Raw genomic sequence first — 22,936 nt, forward strand, 5'->3', positions numbered from 1 at the left:
AGGGTCTTTGGGAGCATGTTTTTCCCCTGATGGCAATTAATGATCACACTGGGTGTATCTATTATTCTATACATCTTATTATAATAATTCCAGTCAGACACATCCATTCTTAAACTGTTGGAGGCCCCTGCTAATCCACTAGTTGTGTGTCATCCCCAATCCTAACGAGGTTCTCTGATTGCCATTAGTCTACAAGCACTGAGAGTCTGGAACGTATGGGTGATTGACCACAATCCAGAACTCTCAGTAAGATGCACTTAAATATTGCTCACCTTTAAGCATTAGATAGAGAGGAGCCCCAATGTGTGCCAAGAGAGATTTGCAATACTCTTTCACCACTGAATCCCATATGTATACTCTCAATATACTGTTTATAACTAGACTGGGTTAAAACAATTCTTCTTGAGCAGAGAGTGGGGAATGCAAATTAAAATTGATCCCCCAACTCAATATACAACCGCTTATGGAAAACCTTACTTCAAATGAAATGAACCCAATGAAGTGGTCAGATACCTTAATACATGTGTAATTCATATTTTAAATACTGTAATTTTCAGTAAAAGGTTCATTTCCATATTTTCTACTTTTTCAATATAATGCTAATTATCATTTTGTGCTTCATTGGCAAAAACCATTTGAGCATGTGATCTAACATGAGCTGCTCTGATAACTCATAAATATTTGATAATATAACAACCATCAAATAGTGTTGTTTATGCTGTAAATCACATGAAACTATTTACTTCTGTATTCTGAGCATCATTTCTATCTTTAGCCACTTGAATAAAGATTATTTTTAAGGAAATATCAATACAAGTATGGGATTCGTTATCCAGAAACCCATTATCCAGAAAGCTTCGAATTACAGGAAGGCCGTCTCCTATAGGCTCCATTTTGTCCAAATAATCTAGATTTTTACAAATTATTTCCTTTTTCTTTGTAATAATAATAAAACAGTACCTTGTACTTGATCCCAAATAAGATATTATTAATCCTTATTGGAAGCAGATCCAGCTTACTGAATTTATTTAATGTTTACATGATTTTCTGGTAAGGCTTGTGACACACCCGAAGATTCAGTGAGATTTAGTCGCCCAGCGACTAATCTCCCCAAAAAGCCTTCCCGCTGGCTAGAGTCTAAATCGCCGACGGGATGGCACTCGGAGCACTTAGTTTTCCGAAGTTGCACAAAGTTGCCTCATGAGAAGTGAATCTTCGCTTGTGTCACTAGCCTTAAGGTATGAAGATCCAAATTAGAGAAAGATCTGTTATCTGGAAAGCCCCAGGTCCTGGGCTTTCTGCATAACAGGTCCCATAGTTGTATAGTGATAGAGCAAAACGACACAGGAGATTTTGAAGGATGGTGTTGGAGCAACAGATCGCATTCTACAAGTTGGGTGTGGTTGCATGGGTCAAAATATACCTATGTGTAAACTACATCATATAGTGATACAACTGTTGGAAGGGATAACTGCATGCTCCATGTTCATCCTAGATAAAATCTGATGCTGTCTGACCAACTTTGTTTTCCATTGAAGTACATTAAAGGGGTTATTTATCGAATTCCGAATTTTTCCGATTTTTTTTAAATAAAAAAAGTCCAACCAAACTAGAATCCACGATTTGCTCTTATTTATCAATAAAAAAAATGGGTCAGGAAAAAAATGCAACTTTTTTTTTTTTTTGAAGTCTTGGGGTATGATAAATCTTGAAAAAAAAAATGTGTGTTTTTAGCATTCGCACTTTAATAAATAACCCCCTAACTGTGACCCACAAAATCTGATCCAAAGCTCCCATTTAGTTTAGCCCATACAATCAGTATCAAGTTATTAGCCGATATTAACTAATTCGCTAGGCCTACTTGGTTGAACAACAATAATGAGCACTAGGACACTAGCTTGTACAGTATATGCTTGTTGCTTATTGTGATATTTTGTGTGCAGAATAGAACATGGGAGTCATTTATAAAGTTCGCGCAGCACATATTTATTTGCAAATGGTTATATTGCCCATAGTTTTTCCTGAACACTAAAATATTGCGCAGCTGTGCCTGTCTTTCCGTTTTTTGCGAATTCACAGAGAATACATTTTTGCAAATGGCCCACTGTGACAGTTTGTTGTGCTTGAAAATAGCGTTGACAGTAACTTAAATTTGCAATTTGCAAAACTGTTGTGCAAATATTTACTCCGGCACCAAAGTTGTGGCGTAATTCAAAAGCAGAGTGTGCACATGATATTCGCAATTTGCTATTTTTGCCATATTTAAAAAGCTCTTATAGACATTCGCATTGTGAAAATAAATTTGCAATTCTGTTTGCACACTCTTTTTTAGCTTTATAAATGTAACCATGTGCAGGGCAAATATATTCACTGTGCGAACCAATCTGCCCTGTGCAAAGTTTTATTAATGAGCCCCAGTGAGTTAGGTTGAAAAAAGACACATGTCCATCAAGTTCAACCTTAAAGGGATACTGTCATGGGAAAAAAAAATTTTTCAAAATGAATCTGATAATAGTGCTGTTCCAGCAGAATTCTGCACTGAAATCCATTTCTCAAAAGAGCAAACAGATTTTTTTATATTCAATTTTGAAATCTGACATGGGGCTAGACATTTTGTCAATTTCCCAGCTGCCCCCGGTCATGTGACTTGTGCCTGCACTTCAGGAGAGAAATGCTTTCTGGCAGGCTGCTGTTTTTCCTTCTCAATGTAACTGAATGTGTTTAGTGGGACATGGGTTTTTACTATTGAGTGCTGTTCTTAGATCTACCAGGCAGCTGTTATCTTGTGTTAGGGAGCTGCTATCTAGTTACTTTCCCATTGTTCTTTTGTTTGGCTGCTGGGGGGGAAAGGGAGGGGGTTGATATCACTCTAACTTGCAGTACAGCAGTAAAGAGTTATTGAAGTTTATCAGAGCACAAGTCACATGACTTGGGGCAGCTGGGAAATTGACAATATGGCTAGCCCCATGTCAGATTTCAAAATTGAATAAAAAAAAAATCTGTTTGCTCTTTTGAGAAATGGATTTCAGTGCAGAATTCTGCTGGAGCAGCACTATTAACTGATTCATTTTGAAAGTTTTTTTTTTTCCCATGACAGTATCCCTTTAAGCCTGTATATACAGAACCTGCCTAACTGCTAGTTGATACAGAGGAAGGCAAATTATACCCCATTTGAAGCCTTTCCAATTGCCACAGAGGGGGAAAAATTCCTTCCTGACAAAATGGCAATCAGACTAGTCCCTGGATCAATTTGTACTATGTTCTATCTTCTATAACCCTGTATTACAAGACCATTAATGGTAGATTTGACTCTTTTCCTTTTTTCCCCTCATAGTAAAGATGTAAAAACGATATATTTTACACCAATCTATTTGTCATTGGGGTAACATTGTAATGAAACTTGAAATGTCGTACTGGGGCTGAGAGCGTTATCAGTGATGCCAACCACTTCCCCAGTCTATTGTAGGAAACAAACCAAGCAGAAAAATAAGAAAACGCAGTTGATAGAAACTGTAGTTAAGATTTGTATTCATTTAATTTAATAAGCAATGGAACAATGATGAGATTTTCTTTGTTGGGTTAAGGAGCTGAAATGACAGAGGGGAGTTTTGCTGCCACAAAGTGTTCTTGCCTACAAAACCAAAAAACCTCCTGCTACAAAAAATGGAAGATTTAATAGAATCCTGAACATGTGTAATATATAAAGTATTATTTATCATATAGTTACAGGGCAGCATTTTAAAACAATTAAAACCTTTTCTCCCCAAAGTACAGGATATCAATTAATGCATAAAGCAAGAACCTTAAAGCAATGTTTAGTAAACAAATACTGTAGCTGTGGCTAACTAGAGCTAATACCAGAATTAGGCAGTTCCCAGTCACATGGGGGCATCCAAATGCATGAATAAATTAATGAAACCGTCTAAACAGTATAGAGAAAAAAAATGTCAGAGATAAATTGCTGCTACACCAAGGCTACCCAGGCCAGAAAATTGATTGTCCTTAATACTCATCATGAAATCTTTGTCTCTACTACACCAGATAACAGAAGTTCAGGGTACCACTAAAGTCAAAGTGTACTTGCTAGCACAGTATACATTTAAACATTATAGGACCTACCATGGCCCAATGTGCTCCCTCAGAATGTAATGCTGGTGAACATAGTGCTGTATTCAGAGCAAAGCAATGCTCTTTACACTTCTTATGGGTTCTAATAGGGCATGAAACATATAAGAAAAATTTTGTATAATACAATATAAATATTAGTAAACTGCATCATTTATTTTCCAGCAGTCCTAGTTTGAAAACAGGAGACATTTTTAACCATGCCCCATCTTTGGTTTAGTTTCTGAGACTCTTATGGGAAAACAAAATAGCTGTAAGGTTTGCATGAAGCATAAAAGTAAGTCAATTTGTTAGTTCTTACCCAGTTTGGACACTTACTCCCGGCAGCGCATGTGTGTCATGGAACTCTCTCTGTAGGATGGAGGAAGAGATAACCATGTTGACTTACAACACAGGAAAGAGCTGTCAAAAACGTCAGAGCATGTGGTTCTAAAAACAAATATTGTATTTAATATGTTTTATCTCTCAATTAGTGATGGGCGAATTTGCGGCGAATTTGCGCTATTCGCCACCAGCGAAAAAATTTGCGAAACGCCCGCAAAAATTCAGACGTCAAAAACGAGAAGCCGGCGCCGTTTGGCGAATTTTTAGCCGTTTCAAAAATTTCGCAAATTTTTCGGCGCAGCGAAACGGCGCAAATTCGCCCATCACTACTCTCAATCTCTTTGGTGGTACTGCACGGATGGTACCATATTCTTTAACTAAAAATAATTACTTCCCTGGATGGTGTGGAGCACAGGCAGAGTATTCTTTGCAACTAGAGGTAGTCCTCACTTATAGGTAAATTAATCCTCAGTGCTAGAAAGCTTACTAGATGCTTACAGTGGTGCATTAATCCACAAATCTCTCTGTTTATGAGCCTAATTACTTGAATCCCTATGCTGGCAGGTCTCACCCTGGGGTACTTTCCCCACTGACCTCCCCACTGGAGCCTTTGAGTGCTCTACTAACTGCCCTAAGCCTAAAACACTCTCTCTCTCTCTATCTCTCTCTCTCTCAATTGCAGAACTGCCAGGGAACACTTTAACCCAGAAAGGGAAACAGCTGTTACCCTCCCTAATAATTCACCCTTTTATCGCTCCAGTACATTGTAATAAGGAATATCAGTACATAAAAGGATATTAAGCACATATATATAATGTGGATTGTGCCAATGGTGACTACATACAAACTCAAAGAATAGAAAACTGGTGAAATATCAGTGAAGTGGGTGATGTTCTGTCAGCATGAAGTTTCTATATTCTCCCTGTGTTTCTATGCATTCCCTCCCACACTACAAAAACATAGTTACTGTAGGTTAAAGGGTTCCTAATGAAACTGACCATAGTGTAGATGGGCATCTAGGTGACTGTGACAGGAAAACTATACTACAAGCTCAGCTGGGGCATGACTGATATGAATGACTGAACATTTTCTGCAATGCACTGTAAAATATGTCAGCTCTTTAAATGAAAGAATAATAATAAGACAGAAGATTATAAAATCAGTGAACTGAATGCTATATTATGCATACATTTTGATGTTTAAATGGATATGCTGGCATGTAGGCTTTGGATTCAGATGTCAAAATACTTCAGATGTACAGTAAAAGACCATAGAAAAGATTATATTTTCCATATGAAATGTTCCTTCCTGAGAATAATGGATAAGCACTTTGCCTTTTTTCCTTTATGAGGCTTCAGCTCTCAAAAAATAAAAAGTGTTCTATAAATGACAGTCGGGCTAAGTAGCATGCAGGACATGTGTGAGCCTGCCTGATATTCAGACTATTAGTAATGATCTAAGTTTGGTTTTACCATCCCGTAGGTGTGGGTTGATATCTTAAGATTTATAATCCTCTGGGCTATCATGTACTATATCCAGATAGTTATTCAACCTATAAGCTACTTATTATTTATTTTAGATGAAAAGGAAGGTTAAAGGACCAGTCACTCCATACAGCAAAATTTATTTTGCACATTTAACGTTTTTATGTTTAAATCCATCACTTCTAAATAATTTTCTTGCCAACAACTGCCCTATTTTACTTGAGGTTTTCATTCTGTCGTTCTGCAGAGCCAGGATCCACGCTTGACTCTTGTTTAATCTTCCTGTGTAAGAGCAATGTTAGATAGGGCTGCTTGGGGTTCTTCAAAATACATATTTGTACAGGTATGGGACCTGTTATCCAGAATGCTCAGGACCTGGCGTTTTCTAGATAACAGATCTTTCTGTAATTTGGATCTTCATACCTTAAGTCTAGTAGAAAATCATATAAACATTCAATAAACCCAATAAGCTGGTTTTGCTTCCAATAAGGATTAGTTATATCTTATAGTTGGGATCAAGTACAAGCTACGGTTTTATTATTACAGAGAAAAGGGAAATCATTTTTAAAAATCTGGATTATTTGATTATAATGGAGTCTATGGGAAATAGCCTTAATTCGGAGCTTTCTGGATAACGGGTTTCCAGGTAATGGACCCCATACCTGTATATTTATATTTACCAGTATACACAACCTTTTCATTACTGTTGTTACTGGTTCTATAAGAGCAGTCATGTTTATTTAACTTTCTCACACTATGCATGAGCAAAAGCTTATATTGTTGTCACCTAAAGACAGACATTTGGCATGTTTTATCTTGGGTGTCATGTCTTTTTCTTTTAAATATTGTGTATGCCATCCCCTGAAACGTTGCCACCCTAGCTTCTGGCCTTTATGGCCTGCCCACAAATACCGGCCTGAGTGACATATTTAACCCCCTAAAATCCATTAGACTTTGGGAGGGTCACCTCCACAAGTCTAATGTAAAAGTTAGTAGCAATACACTTCATCTGTAGAGCAGAGCTTTCTCATCACCCCAGGGATATACGGGGACTGGGCAGACATGATTGGAATTCCAAAATTCATCTTGAACTTTGCCGTTCGGTATGTTTTGCAATTAAGGAATGGTGCAATGTAAAAAGAACATTTGTGGGTGAATTTCCCACTGTTATAAACCATACAGAGCCATGGAACAAATTTGCATACACGGGGAGACACATTTCCAAAACTCGGACTAATTTTACCGACCCAAAAACTCGAATTCAATTAGAATTCGACCAAACTCGATTTGAGTTTTTTCTCCAAAAAGGAAGGCTCCAAACATCTCCAAATTGGTCTATTAGACCAATTCAGCAGTTTATCTGCCCTTGTATGGGGTCTTCCGACGGGTCTTCCCAATTGAAATCTGGCCACGATATCGATCGTGAAGGTTTAATTTTTCAGCGCTAGGGCCAAATGTTCGGATAACCCCGAAATAACCCTGCCGTTGGTGGCCATATCGGAGAAAGATCTGCACGTTTGTCGATGTCGCCAGACGGGCGGATCTCTTCATGTATAGCCATGTATTTCGAATTTGGTCATAAAATTTTTTTTTAATTCAACCCTTAATAAATACACCAAATTGTACACACAAATAAGCTGCTGCTGAGCACTTTTTGGATTGCATCAATACATAAATTTTATATCATGCTTGGGCCTACTGAAACAAATACAGATTATTAGCATTTTGATATTGGTTCAGAATGCGGCTTTGACTCTCACTCACAAAGTACAATTTATCTTCCAATAGAGAAAGTAGCTTAATATCTATTTATAGTGCAAAAATTTCTACGGTCCTGATGTAAATGAAATATGGAGATAACTATAAGGATATTAAGTGAATTTGAAAACAGATGTTCTGGTGGTATATAGGCCAAGTGGGTGTTATGAAATCAGAGGGAATGGATAAAAAGGCAACTGTCGAGAACAAAGTGTACATTTGTACATGCAACTGACACTAACAGGGTTTGCTGAAACTGATATCATTGTCAGTCGCGTTTAATCCCCAAATGCTTCTGTCATTACAGCTGGGTTCCTTGGTTTGCCTTAATCAGCATAGTTCCTGGATGTTTGTAGGAATTACAGCACACGTCCCCCTCCAACTAGACACAAAGAACAGTGACAGCTGGCCCTAAGGAAACACTCTTTAAAACAGACTGACATAAGAAACAAACTGTTTATAATAACAGTACTGGTGAATGATCACTGAGATATCCATTCATGTTAATGGCTTAGCTGGTTCTGTATTGCAAAGTAACCTCTTCAAGAGCTAACATGGATTTATGACTTAGTACTAGTTTTAAAGAAATAGCCAAAGTAGGTGGCAATTATAAATAGGTATTCCTACATGGCCATGTCTTAGCAGAACCGAAAGAGATATAATGCCAAAAATAAAATGTTGTCATTCAAAGCAACTTTCCAGTAGACATCGATTACACATCCAAAGTGGTTCTAAAGTTATTTGTAAATAAAACTGCTTTTGGAACCAGCATCTGTCTGTCCTGGTGCTTTTACCTTTTAAAAGCAGCTCATTAGGAGAACTGTGAAGAATCATGCAAGGCTGGCTCCTGCAACATTGTTTAAGCAGACAGAACAAGTGAAAGTGTTTAATTCATATGAGATTTTCTTTAATTAGGCAGAACATTATATTGGGGTCTACATCCCCTTTATGGTATTTAAAATCCATGGCACTGAGTCCGCTCTTCATCTACACTTATCCTTACAGGAAGCCAGTTCAATAAGAAGGGAAGGGTTGAAAGGAAATTGACTTCCCTAAGGGCACATCTGCATTTGATTGGTGTACTCATTTACTTTCATTATGTAACTATTTATTCATTGCTTCTTGAAATCAGGAATGTTGTGCCCCTCGAGTCGTTGTAAATGTTAACTATAACAGAAGGTACTTGGTGACTAAGGTCACTCATTCCAATTTGAAGAAAGGAGGTTCCGCCTAAATATTCGGAAGGGGTTTTTTACATTGAGAGCTGTGAAGATGTGGAATTTCAGTTGTACAGGCTGATACATTAGATAGCTTTAAGAAGGGGTTGGATGGCTTTTTAGCAAGTGAAGGAATACAGGGTTATGGCAGATAGCTCATAGTACAAGTTGATCCAGGGACTGGTCCTACTGCCATATTGGAGTCAGGAAGGAATTTTTCCCCCTCTGAGGTAAATTGGAGAGGCTTCAAATGAGTTTATTATGCATTCCTAGGAATAAACTAGCAGTTAGGCAGGTTAAAATACAGTTAACAGGTGGAACTTGATGATCGTGTGCCTTTTTTCAACCTAACTTACTATGTTACTATGATATTCTGAGTGAAGTCACAACAACTGGAATGGACACTGTGCTGAATAGAAAATCATGGTATTAGAGAGCTACAGCTCCCGGTATCCCCAGTTTTATCTGAGAGTTTCAGTTCAACCACCCGTACTTTGGTATATGTATATATGTGTAAATTTATTTATATGGCTACTAGCAGGGCCGCCATTAGAAATCACGGGGCCCCGTACAACAAAATTTTTGGGGCCCCCTGGGCCCCGCCCACACTGACGACCAAGCTCCGCCCCATATCCCGCCCACATCGCAGTTAAAAGACCACACAGACATCAGCGCTAAAAAAGTAACCCCCCCCCACACAAGTTGTAAAAAGCTATTGATGGTCAGGGCCCCCTTATAAAAAAAATTGGGGCCCCAAAAAAAAAAAAATTAAAATTTTTTTTTTTTTATAAACATTGGTGGCAGGGGCCCCCTGTTAAAAAAAACTTGGGGCCCCAACAAAAAAAAATGTAAAAAAAACTAAAAAATAAACAAACATTGGTGGCAGGGGCCCCCTTCTAAGTTAAAAACAAATTGGGGCCCCAAAAAAAAATTTGAAAAAAAATTAATTTTTTTTGAAAAAAAAAAAAAAACATTGGCGGCAGGGGCCCCCTTATAAGTTAAAAACAAATTGGGGCCCCAAAAAAAATTTGAAAAAAAATTAATTTTTTTTTGAAAAAAAAAAAAAAAACATTGGCGGCAGGGGCCCCCTTATAAGTTAAAAACAAATTGGGGCCCCAAAAAAAAAATTTTTTTGAAAAAAAAAAAAAAAATGGTGGCAGGGGCCCCCTTACAAGTTAAAAACAAATTGGGGCCCCAAAAAAAATTTTAAAAAAAAATTTTTTTTTGAAAAAAAAAAAAAAACTGGTGGCAGGGGCCCCCTTACAAGTTAAAAAAATTTGGGGCCACCAAAAAGAAAATTAATTTTTTTTTTAAAAAAAAAAACCCAAAAAAAAAAACAATGGTGGCAAGGGGCCCCTTACGAGTTAAAAAAAAAATTGGGGCCCCCAAAAACAAAAGTTTTAAAAAAAAGATTGGTGGCAGGGGCCTATAGAATATTAAAATAATACATTGGTGGCCAGGGGATTAAAAAAAAAAAAACACAAACTGGTGTTCAGTAGAATTGAACTCATGGCTTCAGTACTTCAACTTCGCCTCCTTTCGTGACTTCGGGTCTTTTCACCGCTTCAGGACTTCGGCTTCGGCTGTTTTCGTGACTTCGGGTCTTTGCGCTGCTTCAGGACTTCGGCTTCGGCTGTTTTCGTGACTTCGGGTCTTTTCGGCGCTTCGTGACTTCGGCTTTTTCCGTGACTTCGGGTCTTTTCGTCGCATCGGCTTCGGCTTTTCGGCACTTCCGCATTCGGCACTGAAGAGGCAAGACGTACGGCTCGGGCGCTCGTAAGGGGGGCCCGGATCTTCAAAAAAATGCAGCGCTGCCGGGCCCCCCTTCATGCCCGGGCCCGGTACGCTTGTCCCCCCTGTCCCCCCCTGATGGCGGCCCTGGCTACTAGTATACACAAATCTGAACAGTATTACAATGTCAAAACATACACTTTAGGGGTTGTTGTCCAAATGCTAAAAACTCAAAAAATTGTTTGGTTTTTTTTTTACTATAAAATCCTAATTTTTAGTGGGAAAAAAAACCCTCACGTTTTTTGAGATTTATTATACCCAGAGGCTGCAAAAAGTCAGAATCCAAAAATACTCCAATCTTCAACCTGTCGCGGTCCTGTAGAAGTCAATGGCAGAGATCCTATCCTATATTTATTGATAAATAAGGGCAAATCAGAGATTCTAGTTTGTCCTGACTTTTTTTTTATTTAAAAAATCAGATTTTGATAAATAACCCCCAAAGAGAGGCTAAGTATTTTAATAAATAATTATGGATTGTAAGAGACAAGGAGCAAGGAGGTCCCTGCCCCATAGAGCTTACAATTTTAGTCAAGTGGATAACACACATCTACAAATAGGAAACAAAAGTGCACAAGGTTTGGACCAGATTTATAGGTCCAAAAATATGCCTTGGAAAATATGCCATCAAATATAATTTCTTATTCTGACTAGAAGAAAATGTTCCTGCCTTCAGCTTCCTAGAAGTATGTAAATATGAAAGTAAAAATACAAACTGTTTCCCCTACAAGTTTTCTTTTATTAAAGGCTGGCAGATTTCTTTGTGTGTCCCCTTTTAGATAGAACATTTATTGGGGAATGTAATAAAAGTCGGTAATGGAAAAAATATTCGCAATGCGAAAAGTTATGCCTCTGTCCGAACAAATTTGCCTTTGTGCGAATTTAATATAACTTTTGCAAACAGGGAAACTGTTTAGCGACCACATCCGACAATGGAAGACCGATTGCGCCAATGCGCAGTAAATGTACTAAAACTTTGTACTGAAAAAGTAGTTATGTTTGCTCCAAAAGATTATGACACCTTCAAGCACTACTTAAAAGTGCGCAATTAAAATACGCAATGCGCAATTAAAATTTGCAATGCAATAACAGTTTAAGAAACAATATTACATTGCGAGATGTGGATTTTTTTATTCTTATTGGTGCAAATAGTTTTTCTCTTTGTGACTTTAATTACATTCCCCCGAAAAATGTTCTCCAAAATCCTTCTGTTTACTTGTCTGCATGCATGTCTGTCAGTTGCTCTCTGAGCTTCCAAAAGCTGCCACCTCTGTGCGCTCAGACTGTCTCCTTGTGCTATACAGGCAACAAGGGACCCACTGTTTCTGACTGGTGTGACGTTTCCTTCGGAGTATCCCATTTACGAGGAAACTAAAATAAAACTAACCGTATATGATGTCAAGGACAAGTCCCAAGAAACCGTGAGTATCCACTGGCTGTTAAACCTCTCATTCTTTAACCTGCATCTGTCAAGTCCAGGACTTTTGCTAAGAATGCTCTCAGAGCTTGCAGTGAGCAGGGTGAGCGCACTAGATGTGCCATTTTGTGTTTTGTCTGCTCCCTGATTGCATTTTAAAGTGTTAAGTGGATGGTCTCAAGCCTGAAGGATGCTTTGTTTTCCTTCTCAGGCAGAAGTGACAGAACAGAAGCTCTTTAAAAATGCATGTATTACATTTATATTTGATGAACTCAACCCTATTGCTGTGAATGTGACCCGAGATGCGTTCCAGCGGTGCTCTTTGCTGGGCTATATACAGTATCTTCTGGAAAAGAGGTTAACTAGAGATGTATTTAGAACTCGGTGGAGCAGGTCTCATTCTTTCCTGCAGCTTGAAAAAGGGAACAGATGGATTAAATTAAAAACTGCAAATAACCTTACAAGAAATAAAGCTCACGCAAATGGGCCCACTTTTCAGCAATCTGCTAACCTGTTATATCAATGTTAACAAAACATTTGGCAGAATGTCATGTCATTACATTTTTTTGTAAAATTAAAATTAGCTCATGCAATTCCATTGGCAAAGTAGAGTGGTTTGAATAACAGATTCCTTATCAAACTTTATCATCCGTGCTTTGCATTTAATCTACAGCTCTTTGAAGCACACAGAAAACCAGGGATATGAAATTGCCATATGTATTTTCTTTTTTTTAAACCCTTTTGCATGAGATTAGAAAAGTTGTTAAATATTTTTCTTATATTCTTTCCTTACTACATTTAATGCCAACTTGGTAAAGTGCCACCCACATTTTGAAGTTTCTTAAGTAGTATATGTATTCTTATGCCTAGAAAGTTTGTTCTGTGAGTACAGATGGGCCCCAACTTTGGGTTTAGCCTGTTTATTATTGGTGAATATAAACAAGAACATAAGCAATTATTTTTTTCTTGGGATTAGTGTGAATATTCCAAAGTTTAAAAGAACAAATTGAGACATTTTCAGTCATTTGATGTACAACAACATTTTGTAATGTATGCCAATCAGATTTGGTGAATTGGGCATTGTTCTTCTTGCTCAATCAAAGACTCTCACAGTGACTACTGTTATGTTCTTGGTTTGTTCGATCTGGGAGGTCATGATATGTGAATATGCTGGTTACAACGCATACTTGTTGTACAGAGGTTACGGAGAGTAGCCATTGCTAATATGCATCGGTTTTTGAAAAGAAAAGATATCAGCCACATTGACACTTAGGGGCCGATTCACTAAGGGTCGAATATCGAGGGTTAATTAACCCTCGATGTTCGACTAGGAATTGAAATCCTTCGACTTCGAATATCGAAGTCGAAGGATTTAGCGCAGATAGTTCGATCGAACGATCTAAGGATTATTCCTTCGATCAAACGATTAAATCCTTTGAAACGAACGATTCGAAGGATTTAAATCCAACGATCGAAGGAATATCCTTTGATCAAAAAAAGTTAGCCAGGCCTATGGGGACCTTTCCCATAGGCTAACATTGACTTCGGTAGCTTTTAGGGGGTCGAAGTTTTTTTTAAAGAGACAGTACTTCGACTATCGAATGGTCGAATAGTCGAACGATTTTTACTTTGAATCCTTCGATAGTCGTAGTCAAAGGTCGAAGTAGCCCATTCGATGGTCGAAGTAGCCCAAAAAAAACTTCGAAATTCGATGTTTTTTTAACTTCGAATCCTTCACTCGAAGTTAGTGAATCGGCCCTTTAGTTTCAAAATGCTATTATTATAGCTAATATATTGGTGTTTCCATTCCAGTAATTATTCTGTTACAGTTTGCATAGTAAAATTGTGGGATTTAGGATTAGAAGAGTCCGCTAGGCTTGTCACTCCTCCATTCTTGCGAGAGATTGAAGGAGACGGCCATCGAGGACAATCAGAGTATGGCTCAGGAGTTTGTCATCATGATTGAATTTACCTGCAAAAATGTTAGTTGGTGCAGAAATTGAATGCTAACTAATTACATCTTGAATATAAAGCTTAGAAATCTCTCGGAGATTAAATAAATGCATTTTCGGCAGACTACTTTTTCAGGTAAATCGCTAATCTCTCAAGTGTGCTATGGGCTGGTGGTTTCCTGGTTATATGTATATGGATTTTGTGCAGTATTTAGAGATGTAGTATATGCCTGTATTCAGCATGGGTTGAATAAAAAGGCTTGTGTTAGACATGCATTCTGCTTGCATAATATCCATCTGTACCCTAGATTTTTTTTTCCAGTTATTTCTTGGATTACAATGTAGAGCCGTAGATTAACATGATCCCTTTTCTGGCATTTGTAGAGCATTGGTGGGAGGAAGAGTGGGTAGGTAATCAAGCTAACCATTTATTTTTAATACATTTCCTGTAATTTATAAAGGGCATCTATTATAAGGAAAATGTTTGTGTGCTAAGACAGCATTTACTCTGGTTGGAACAAACAATACTATTTTTGTCAGAAAACACTATTCAGCCTGTGTAGGGAGGGGGGCTCCCAATTTGGTTGGCCATGTTGGGACTGTGCACTTACATTAAAAAGAATGTCCTTGCTCCCTCATTTTGCACTAGTGCATAATGTACTGTCCTCCGCCAATCTTACGTCACACTCTGTGTGAGAGAGCATGCATGTGATCAAAGGCCATCAAATGCACTGGAAGATCCCCCTCCCCTAGGTGTGATCAGCTTTTTTTTTTGCCCAAAGCAGTAGTATTTCTCCCAGCTTTAGTGTGGGCCCGATTAGCCTGCATCACTAGTGGAGGAAACAGTTTTGTTATGATAGATGCCCTCTAATCCTGAGACACATGCAACAACTGTGGAAAGAAGGAGCTCATTATTTATCTTTCAAATACCACAACCAGGGCATGGAAAGGGGATTCGAAATGGGGAAAACAAAATTTATTAGATTGTATTTGCTAATTTAGGTGTGTAATGCAAATGTTTTTTTTCCAGGCATTACTGTTGCATGTGAAATAAAGGCCAACAAGACTGGGTCCAGTTAGTTAGTATTAAAGTGTGTGCTTGTACAGTTTGCTGCATTATTCCTACTCAGTTTAGTATGTGCCCCCTTTAAAAAAAAATAAATAAAAAAAAAAAAAAAAAAAATATATATATATATATATATATATATATATATATATATATATATATATATATATATATATATATATATATATTGCATTAAGCAGTGGCAGTTAAATCTAAACTTTATGAACTGAACTAACCCCTCTATTCAGAAATCTGTTCTAGATCTGTATCCGACTTAAAACCTTCAATGACATAAGAAGATTAATCTGAGGATGATTACTTGCCTGTGCAGAGAAATGTTTGTCATGAAAGCCAGAGAGTGACTCTGGGAAATCTGAATACACAGATTGAAACTCTAACATCAACAAAACTCTTCTGCTGTTTAATTAAGTGGGACTATTAAATAAAGCCCTATTTAATTAACTGCTGCTCCACTCCCATCAGGCATGCTGATTTGACTTGTTCTTAGTGGCAGGATTAGAGCTGCTGATGTGAGAATATGCTGATTCCCCCTTTCCAAAAGGTTTTTGATATAGCTATGTTAATAATTTCTAAGTAGTCCTTTGATATCCCTTCTATATATTACAAAATGTATAGTACATACTTAGAACAGGATATATTAAGGGCCTATGGGGGGGCTATTTGGGCTTCTGTGTTCTTGAAACACCAACACCAGGGTCTATTTTGTCTTCCCTATTTAGTCTTCCCATCCTCTCTGTTTATTCTGTAAACCCAAAAATACAACTTTGCCTTTGAAAAAAAATGATATTTGTAAACAGTTTTCCAATATATGTTACTTTGTAAATTTTGAAAGCAGTATCTGGCTTTCCTTTTGACTATAGGGTTTATTTACAATGCCTCATGCTGTTTGCAAAGTTCCATCTTTTTGCACTTTATCTATTGTGTGGAGCATTGAGCAAGTAACTGCAGTGTAAAAAGTAGGCTTCCGCCCTCCTGCCTCTACTCCAAATGAAAGAGTATATTTTGGGCTGGTTCTGGGTAGGTCGGGGGACTTAAGGGGACAGACGAGGGGCTGAAATTTAGGGTATTATTGGCTGGCCTTGGCAGGTTATACACCAGCCCAGTAAAACCCCTATTATATATTCCCCTATAATATATTCTATTGAAACAATATTGCATTAATCAGCTCCACTCCAGCCTAAACATTTCCCTAAATATCTTGTATCTTTTTCTGGAAAATCACAGAAATATGCAAAACTTTGGTGGGGGGGGGGGGGCTAGACGGGAGCTTACTAATTTTTTCAATTCTATATGTTAGGTCTTTCAATGCATATGCCCAGGAAGGACAAGTCCTGGATTTCAGTGCATTGTGTAGGAAACCAATTCTGGTACCCCCCAAGTGCTTATTATCTCTTGCCTAACAAAACTTGAGTCAGTATCATCACACATAAAGCAAATAATCAATTTTTTAATATAAATAGAATATCTTATGCAAAGTAAGCCTTACAAATAAGTGCATGTTCTGATTAGACTTGAATTTTAATTACTGAATAGGTTGAAACAGGGTTTGTCAATCATGTATCATAATCACTGATGTCACTTTCTTGCATTGCCATGAGCAGCCCTTCTTACGTTTCCCTGGTTATATTCAAGCTGTCGTCAAGATTCAGTAGCCGACTTAAACATGTCCGGTGTGCAGCTGTTCTTACTAGAAAGCCAGACAGATTGTTATCCTGAAAGACTGTATCATGCACTATTCATCAGGGCTGCCATCAGGGTGGTACTGGGGGAAGAATTCTCCCAGGCCCGGTGGCCTCTATATGTTAAAGGGAACCCGGCTGTGGTGTGTTTCCTGGATTAGCCCGGGTCCCCATTGAGTCACTCAGTTACTGTAGTACTAGTTGAAGCCAATGAAAGGAGTCATGGAAGAAGAAGAAACACCAATGGGTTTTGTTTGTTTTTTGAACTCCTGTGCACTCATTTTTTTTTTTTTAATTCATGTGGGGCCACCAATGTTTTTTTTTAACTTGTGGGGGTCTGTCCACTGATGGAGGTTTTTTTTTTTCAAATTTGTTGAGGGGGGGGCTGACTTCTAATGTTTTTTGTTTGTTTTTTTTAAACCCCTGAGCATTTTTTTTATTTACTTTATGTGGGGATCCTTGCCACTTTTATGGGAGACCTCACCATTTTTTTAACTTGTAGGGGGGCCACTGTTTTATTTTTTTTATTTGTTTGAGAGGCCCTGACTACCATTTATTTTCTTAATTTGGTAATTTCCATTTTATTTTAATTTGGGTGGGACAGGCCACCAATGCCAATTTTTTGTGTGTGTGTGGGGGGGTGATGGCCACCAATGGAATTTTTCTTTTACTTGTAGGGGGGGTTAGCCACCAATGTTTTTTTTACTTGTTGTGGGGGGCATAAAAATCATGGATGCCCAAATTCTAATGGCGGCCCTGTTCATAATACAAAAGCATTATCAGGAATAAGCTATGCATCTTAAAAATGCTGGATTAAATAAGATAGTAGTTGTTACTGAGTACAATAAAACTATAGGTTATTTTGATGCAGTGCACAGCATTGGAAGGAAAAGTCAAAACTGTATTGGCAATCGTCACAATTGCTGTATCTTTTCTGCTGCTTCTTCAATTGCTGTCCTCTTTACAGCAGTAGAAGACAAAGTACAGTGAGAGAAGTCTAGGAGCAAGTTATAGTAGATGAATTAAGTGTAAAGCTCAGAGCGCCCAATAAAACAATGGCTACATAAATCCAAGCTGCTGTAAATCTATTTCTCGCTCATGGTCAAAAATATATGTGTCATCACAGAGATAACATTTCTCATATAAAAACCAAAACTTTCACATGTACCATCTTGTAGTAAATCACAATGTCATGGTGACTGTTGGCCAAGCACATAAATTGTACCTGATAAATTGCCATAGCTGCTAAAATGACTTAATTGTGTCATTTCTCGCGAATACTAGGGATGCTGAAAGAAGCATAGTTCTCAATTTTAAACATGTGGGAAATATTCATGCTACCCCTATATGCCAGAAATATTGCAATTAATATAAATGACTAGTTTTTTACTCCTGGATAGTTGGTTAATATCTATTCTTAGGGGCAAGACAGCTCTACTACAGGAAGCATCAACAGGAACTCAAGCTAACTTTCACTATTCGTTAAAGTTCTTATTTTAATGGTATTAGAATAAACCAACAATTCCATTGTAAACATTAGTTAACTATGTAAAATCATGCATATTTATGGAGCTGGAATCATTGTATGCGAATGTGTAGCCATGTATAAAATTTCAGGTATAAAGAAAAAAAAACGTTAAAAACTTATATATTGTTTTTGACACATATAATTACTCAACTATTTTGATGCCACAATTTTTTTTTTTACAAATGGGGGAAACATATTGAAAATTAGAAAAATTTGCATTACAATATCTGTATACAGTAGTTGGTATTATTTGCCTATGTGTGACATGCAATTTCATAGACATACAGTAGATATTTTCCAAATGGAAAGGTTTCTTCATCAAGGGGATTTTTTCAAATTTAAAAAATAAATTAAATTGGACTCTGTGTTGGCATATATGATTTGTAGATCTTTCTGTAAATTTGTTCTTCTGAACCGATTAGTTAGTCACCTCAACCGGTGTCCAGCAGTACAAGGCCCTGAAAGTTTTCCTCTTTTGGTTTAATCTGCCTAAGGGCCAATGGTGTTGGGTGATCCCTAGATTCCTAATCCTTCTGCTCTACTTGGTGGAGGCTCTGACAACTCTACTGACTACAGTAAGCTTAAAGTCAAGACCTCAAGTGAGTTATTACAGGAGTTGTCTCTACCACACAGGATTTTCCTTTGCTGAGGAGGCCTCATGCTTCTAGCACCATCCATCCTCGTACAGCAAGTTTTAGGACTTGTTTCTACAGTAAATGGACATCCTCTATAGCCCTCGGTTCTTTCTCAAAATCCCATTTAAAGGCAGACAGGTATTTTATGGTTAGGGGTATCCACATGGAGGGCTGTGGGTCAGATTTGTTTTTCTAAGGAATTTTACAGCACCCAGCTTGACCAGGGAGCCTTTCTACAACATCATTTTAATAAAGGGTGCAAATATGTAGCCCCTGCATGGACAAAAAAAACTGCTTTATGCTTTGGAAGCACAGCAATGGAGAGCTAGGGACAGCTTAAATGAACAAGTGTTTTAAGTGTTATAAAGTAATAAAAATATCATGTTGTCACCCAGCACTGATAAAACTGACGTGTTTGCTTTAGAAACACTACTATAGTTCATTTTAACAAGCTGCTGTGTTGCAATGAGCTTATCTGCTATCTGCTGTGTAACCCAAGCCTTGTCTCCTTTGAATAGCTGCCGCCATTGCTACACAGCAACACACACACACACACACACACACACACACACACACACACACACACACACACACACACACACACACACACACACACACACACACACACACACACACACACACACACACACACACACACACACACACACACACACACACACACACACACACACACACACACACACACACACACACACACATATATTAGTAGTTTCTGAAGCCAACACAGCAGTTTTACTAGCAGTGTTACTACTCCTACTAAGGTTACAGCCTTGATTAATTAAATCTTATTTGACCTTCAAAGTTCATGGTGATACACAATCAAGTCACAATGTGATGCTGTTTACCTTGCAGGCACAGAAAGGCGGATTCTGTGGTGTGTTTGCACTGGTATCTCAGAGTGCATTTAAGTTGCTGTTTTATCACAGCTAGACTGCAGCTTTGGTATTGACATTGGTCTCTCTCCTATTTATTTGACTACATTTTACTGCTGAAAAGCTACACCTTCCAGGTACATTGCCTGAAGTAAATGGAACAGAAACCTGCAGATGGCAAAAGCTTATTACATCTTTTGTATTTTTATATGCATGAAAAAGTAACATCTGTGCTAGGCAGCAGTGCAAAACATAGTACCTCTCTAGGGCTACACTAACGTGCATCTTAATAACGGACTCATTATTTTTTCATAATGCAGTAGTGGACATAGCTTTTTCATGGTGTATGCTGATGCGGTCTGTTAATTGAATCTGAATATCAGTATAATAAATATATAATATATAAATATAAAATATATTGCTTTGATATGCATTCGTTTTAAATCAATGACAGTCTTGTTAAGGTAGCCTTCCACAAAGAAAATCTACAATGCTATAATTAAAAATATATAGTATATATAAAACTACTTTAAATGGCATGCACATGAGTTTAGTCTTGCTTTTTTGTGAGTTAAAGGGGGACCGCCACTGATATAAACATACTCCTAAACAGTAGTGGATGCATAATGAATCCTCTTTATAAATAGATTTTAGTAGTTAGGTTTTTGAGCCATAAATCAACCAATTTTTTATACTAGAGATTATCCATAATAAAACCTTTTGACAAAGTACATCTGCCATAAATACTTGAGCAGTAGCAGTTTTGAATAATGAGTCAGACTAATCAATTAAAATACTGTATTGGCTTATTTCTCAATTTTATTAGTGGTGCTTGCGAAGCAAAGCATCACTACTGTTATCTTGCAAACTTATTTTTATTCTTCTTCCGTATGAAAGTTTGGCGCGTAACTAGTCCCGCACCGTTTGTCCTAGACCCATGAATGAGGTGTCAAATCGTGCGGCTTAATCGGGAATGGGGTGGTATGACTCTAAGGGGTGGGTGGTTAATTGCCCCTTGCGGGGGCAATTAACCACCCCGAAAAGTCCCATAGATTAACATTGAGGCCAACTTTTGACGGATTCTAGCGCAGAGAGGGAATCTTGTAGAAACGTTAAATTTACCACATTTGAAGAGGTTTGCGACCTGTGTCAGATGATACCCCACACGAGGGTATAAGTTTTACCCCCGGGGCAGGAGAGGTCCCCAAATTTGCCCCATTGACTTATAATGGGGAATTTATCGAATAATTAGTTTGTCGCAGACCCATGAATGAGGTGTCAAACCGTTCAGCTTATTCGGGAATGGGGTGTTGTGACTTTTCTGTCCTATTTTGGGGACCCAAAAAAGTGAGCGGAGCCGCAAACAACCAATCAGATTTTCCCTATTGACTTCAATGAGAAAATGTAAACAGCTGTAATTCTCACAGTAATAAAGCCAGAGCTCCCAAACTTGGCACCGTGGGTCACTGGGTGACTGCGGCCAAAATTTACAAAAAGTGGGCGGAGTCTACAACAGCCAATCAAATTTCAGCCATTCAATTAAATAGGAAAATTTTAAACTGCTGCCGCTCTTAGACGGTTAATGGCAGCCTCCTCAAAGTTGGCACAGTTGGTCACTGGGGGACTGGGATTAAAATTAAGAAAAGTGGGTGGAGCCAAAACCAACCAATCAGATTTCTTTGATTGGTTTTAATGGGAAAAATTAAGAAGGCTGCCATTCTCTCAGTATTGATGTCAGGGACCTTGAATATCACAAATGTGGTCGCTGGGGGTTTCCACTTCAAGTTTAGAAAAAGTGGGCGGAGCCACCAACAACCAATCAAATTTCATTCATTGATTTTCAATAGAAAAAAATAGAAATGCTGCCATTTTTACACATTAAATGACAGCATTCCCAAACTTTGGTATGTTAGTCACTGAGTGACTGTGGTTCACAATTAGGAAAAAAAGGGGCGGGGCAACAAAAGCCAATCAGATTTCAGCCTTTGACCTTAATGAAAAATGATAAACTGCTGCTATTATCACGGTTTAAATGCTAGGTGTACCAAACTTGGCTCAATTACTCACTGGGTGACTGCGGTCAAAATTTAGGAAAAGTGGGTGGAGCCATAAACAGCCAATCCATTTTCACCTATTGACTTCAATGTAAAATTTTTGATTACCGCCGTTCTCACAGTTTTAAAACCGGAGGCCCCAAACTTGGCACTGACCATGACTAGGTAACTGGGGTTAAAATTCAGAAAAATGGGCGGAGCTTAAGACAGCCAATCAAATTTTACCTAACGCTATTCAATGGGAATATTTAAATTCCTGTCATTCTTACACTGTTAATGTAAGAGTGCTCAAACTTGGTCCATTTGGTGACTGGGTTGCAAATTTTTAAAAGTGGGCGGAGCCAAAAATAGCCAGTTTGTTTGGATTGATTTCAATGGTAAAATTTGGTTGGCTTTAAATTTCACCGGTTTAATCCGGATTCTACCGACTTTGTGTACTCTCTAGGCACCAGGGGCGACTGGGCAAGACACCCAACATATATGGGGGGCCTGAGTTTTGCCACGGCAAGCACCACTCACATTTTCTTCAGGAAATGTACCTCTCTAGTTATTTAAACTTATTCTGTAGAGGGAATTGCAACATGTATTGTAACATTTAATCCAGCCATTCACTCTACTATTTTTATTTTGCTTCTATGTGACTGAAATTGTTTCTAATTTGCTAGAGAAATGAAAACTTTTTTCTCAGTAATGTTAATTAGCGACAAATATACCTTCTACTGTAAAATATAAAACTACCGTATTAGACATGTTTTCTTTATCAAATACAGGAATCCAAGATATTGCATATAAAGTTATTTCCATGTAAGCATTTGCACATTTTGATAAGAAAAGAATAATAAAGAAAGGGAAAAAAGGAATAAATAAGAGCATAAGAACTAACATAATAATGTTAAACTGTAACAGAAAATATCTGCACTTCAATTACATTCCAATAGCATAAATGATTCACCTTAAACCAATTTAGTCTCCAGCATAATATTGAATTCATCTCC

General features: G+C 37.8%; 1 protein-coding gene across 4 annotated transcripts in view; it reads left to right on the plus strand.

The window, feature by feature from the left end:
* Nucleotides 1-22,936, plus strand: part of LOC108704365 (type II inositol 3,4-bisphosphate 4-phosphatase) — a 339,921-nt gene that overhangs the window by 89,320 nt on the left and 227,665 nt on the right. For all 4 annotated transcript variants that reach the window (XM_041579561.1, XM_041579564.1, XM_041579563.1 and 1 more), the window contains one exon: nt 12,001-12,117. In XM_041579561.1, the coding sequence (XP_041435495.1) occupies nt 12,001-12,117 (117 nt within the window). The remainder of the gene's footprint in view (nt 1-12,000; nt 12,118-22,936) is intronic.

This window comes from Xenopus laevis, chromosome 1S (genome assembly GCF_017654675.1).
Source record: "Xenopus laevis strain J_2021 chromosome 1S, Xenopus_laevis_v10.1, whole genome shotgun sequence".
In the NCBI taxonomy this organism is placed as follows: domain Eukaryota; kingdom Metazoa; phylum Chordata; class Amphibia; order Anura; family Pipidae; genus Xenopus; species Xenopus laevis.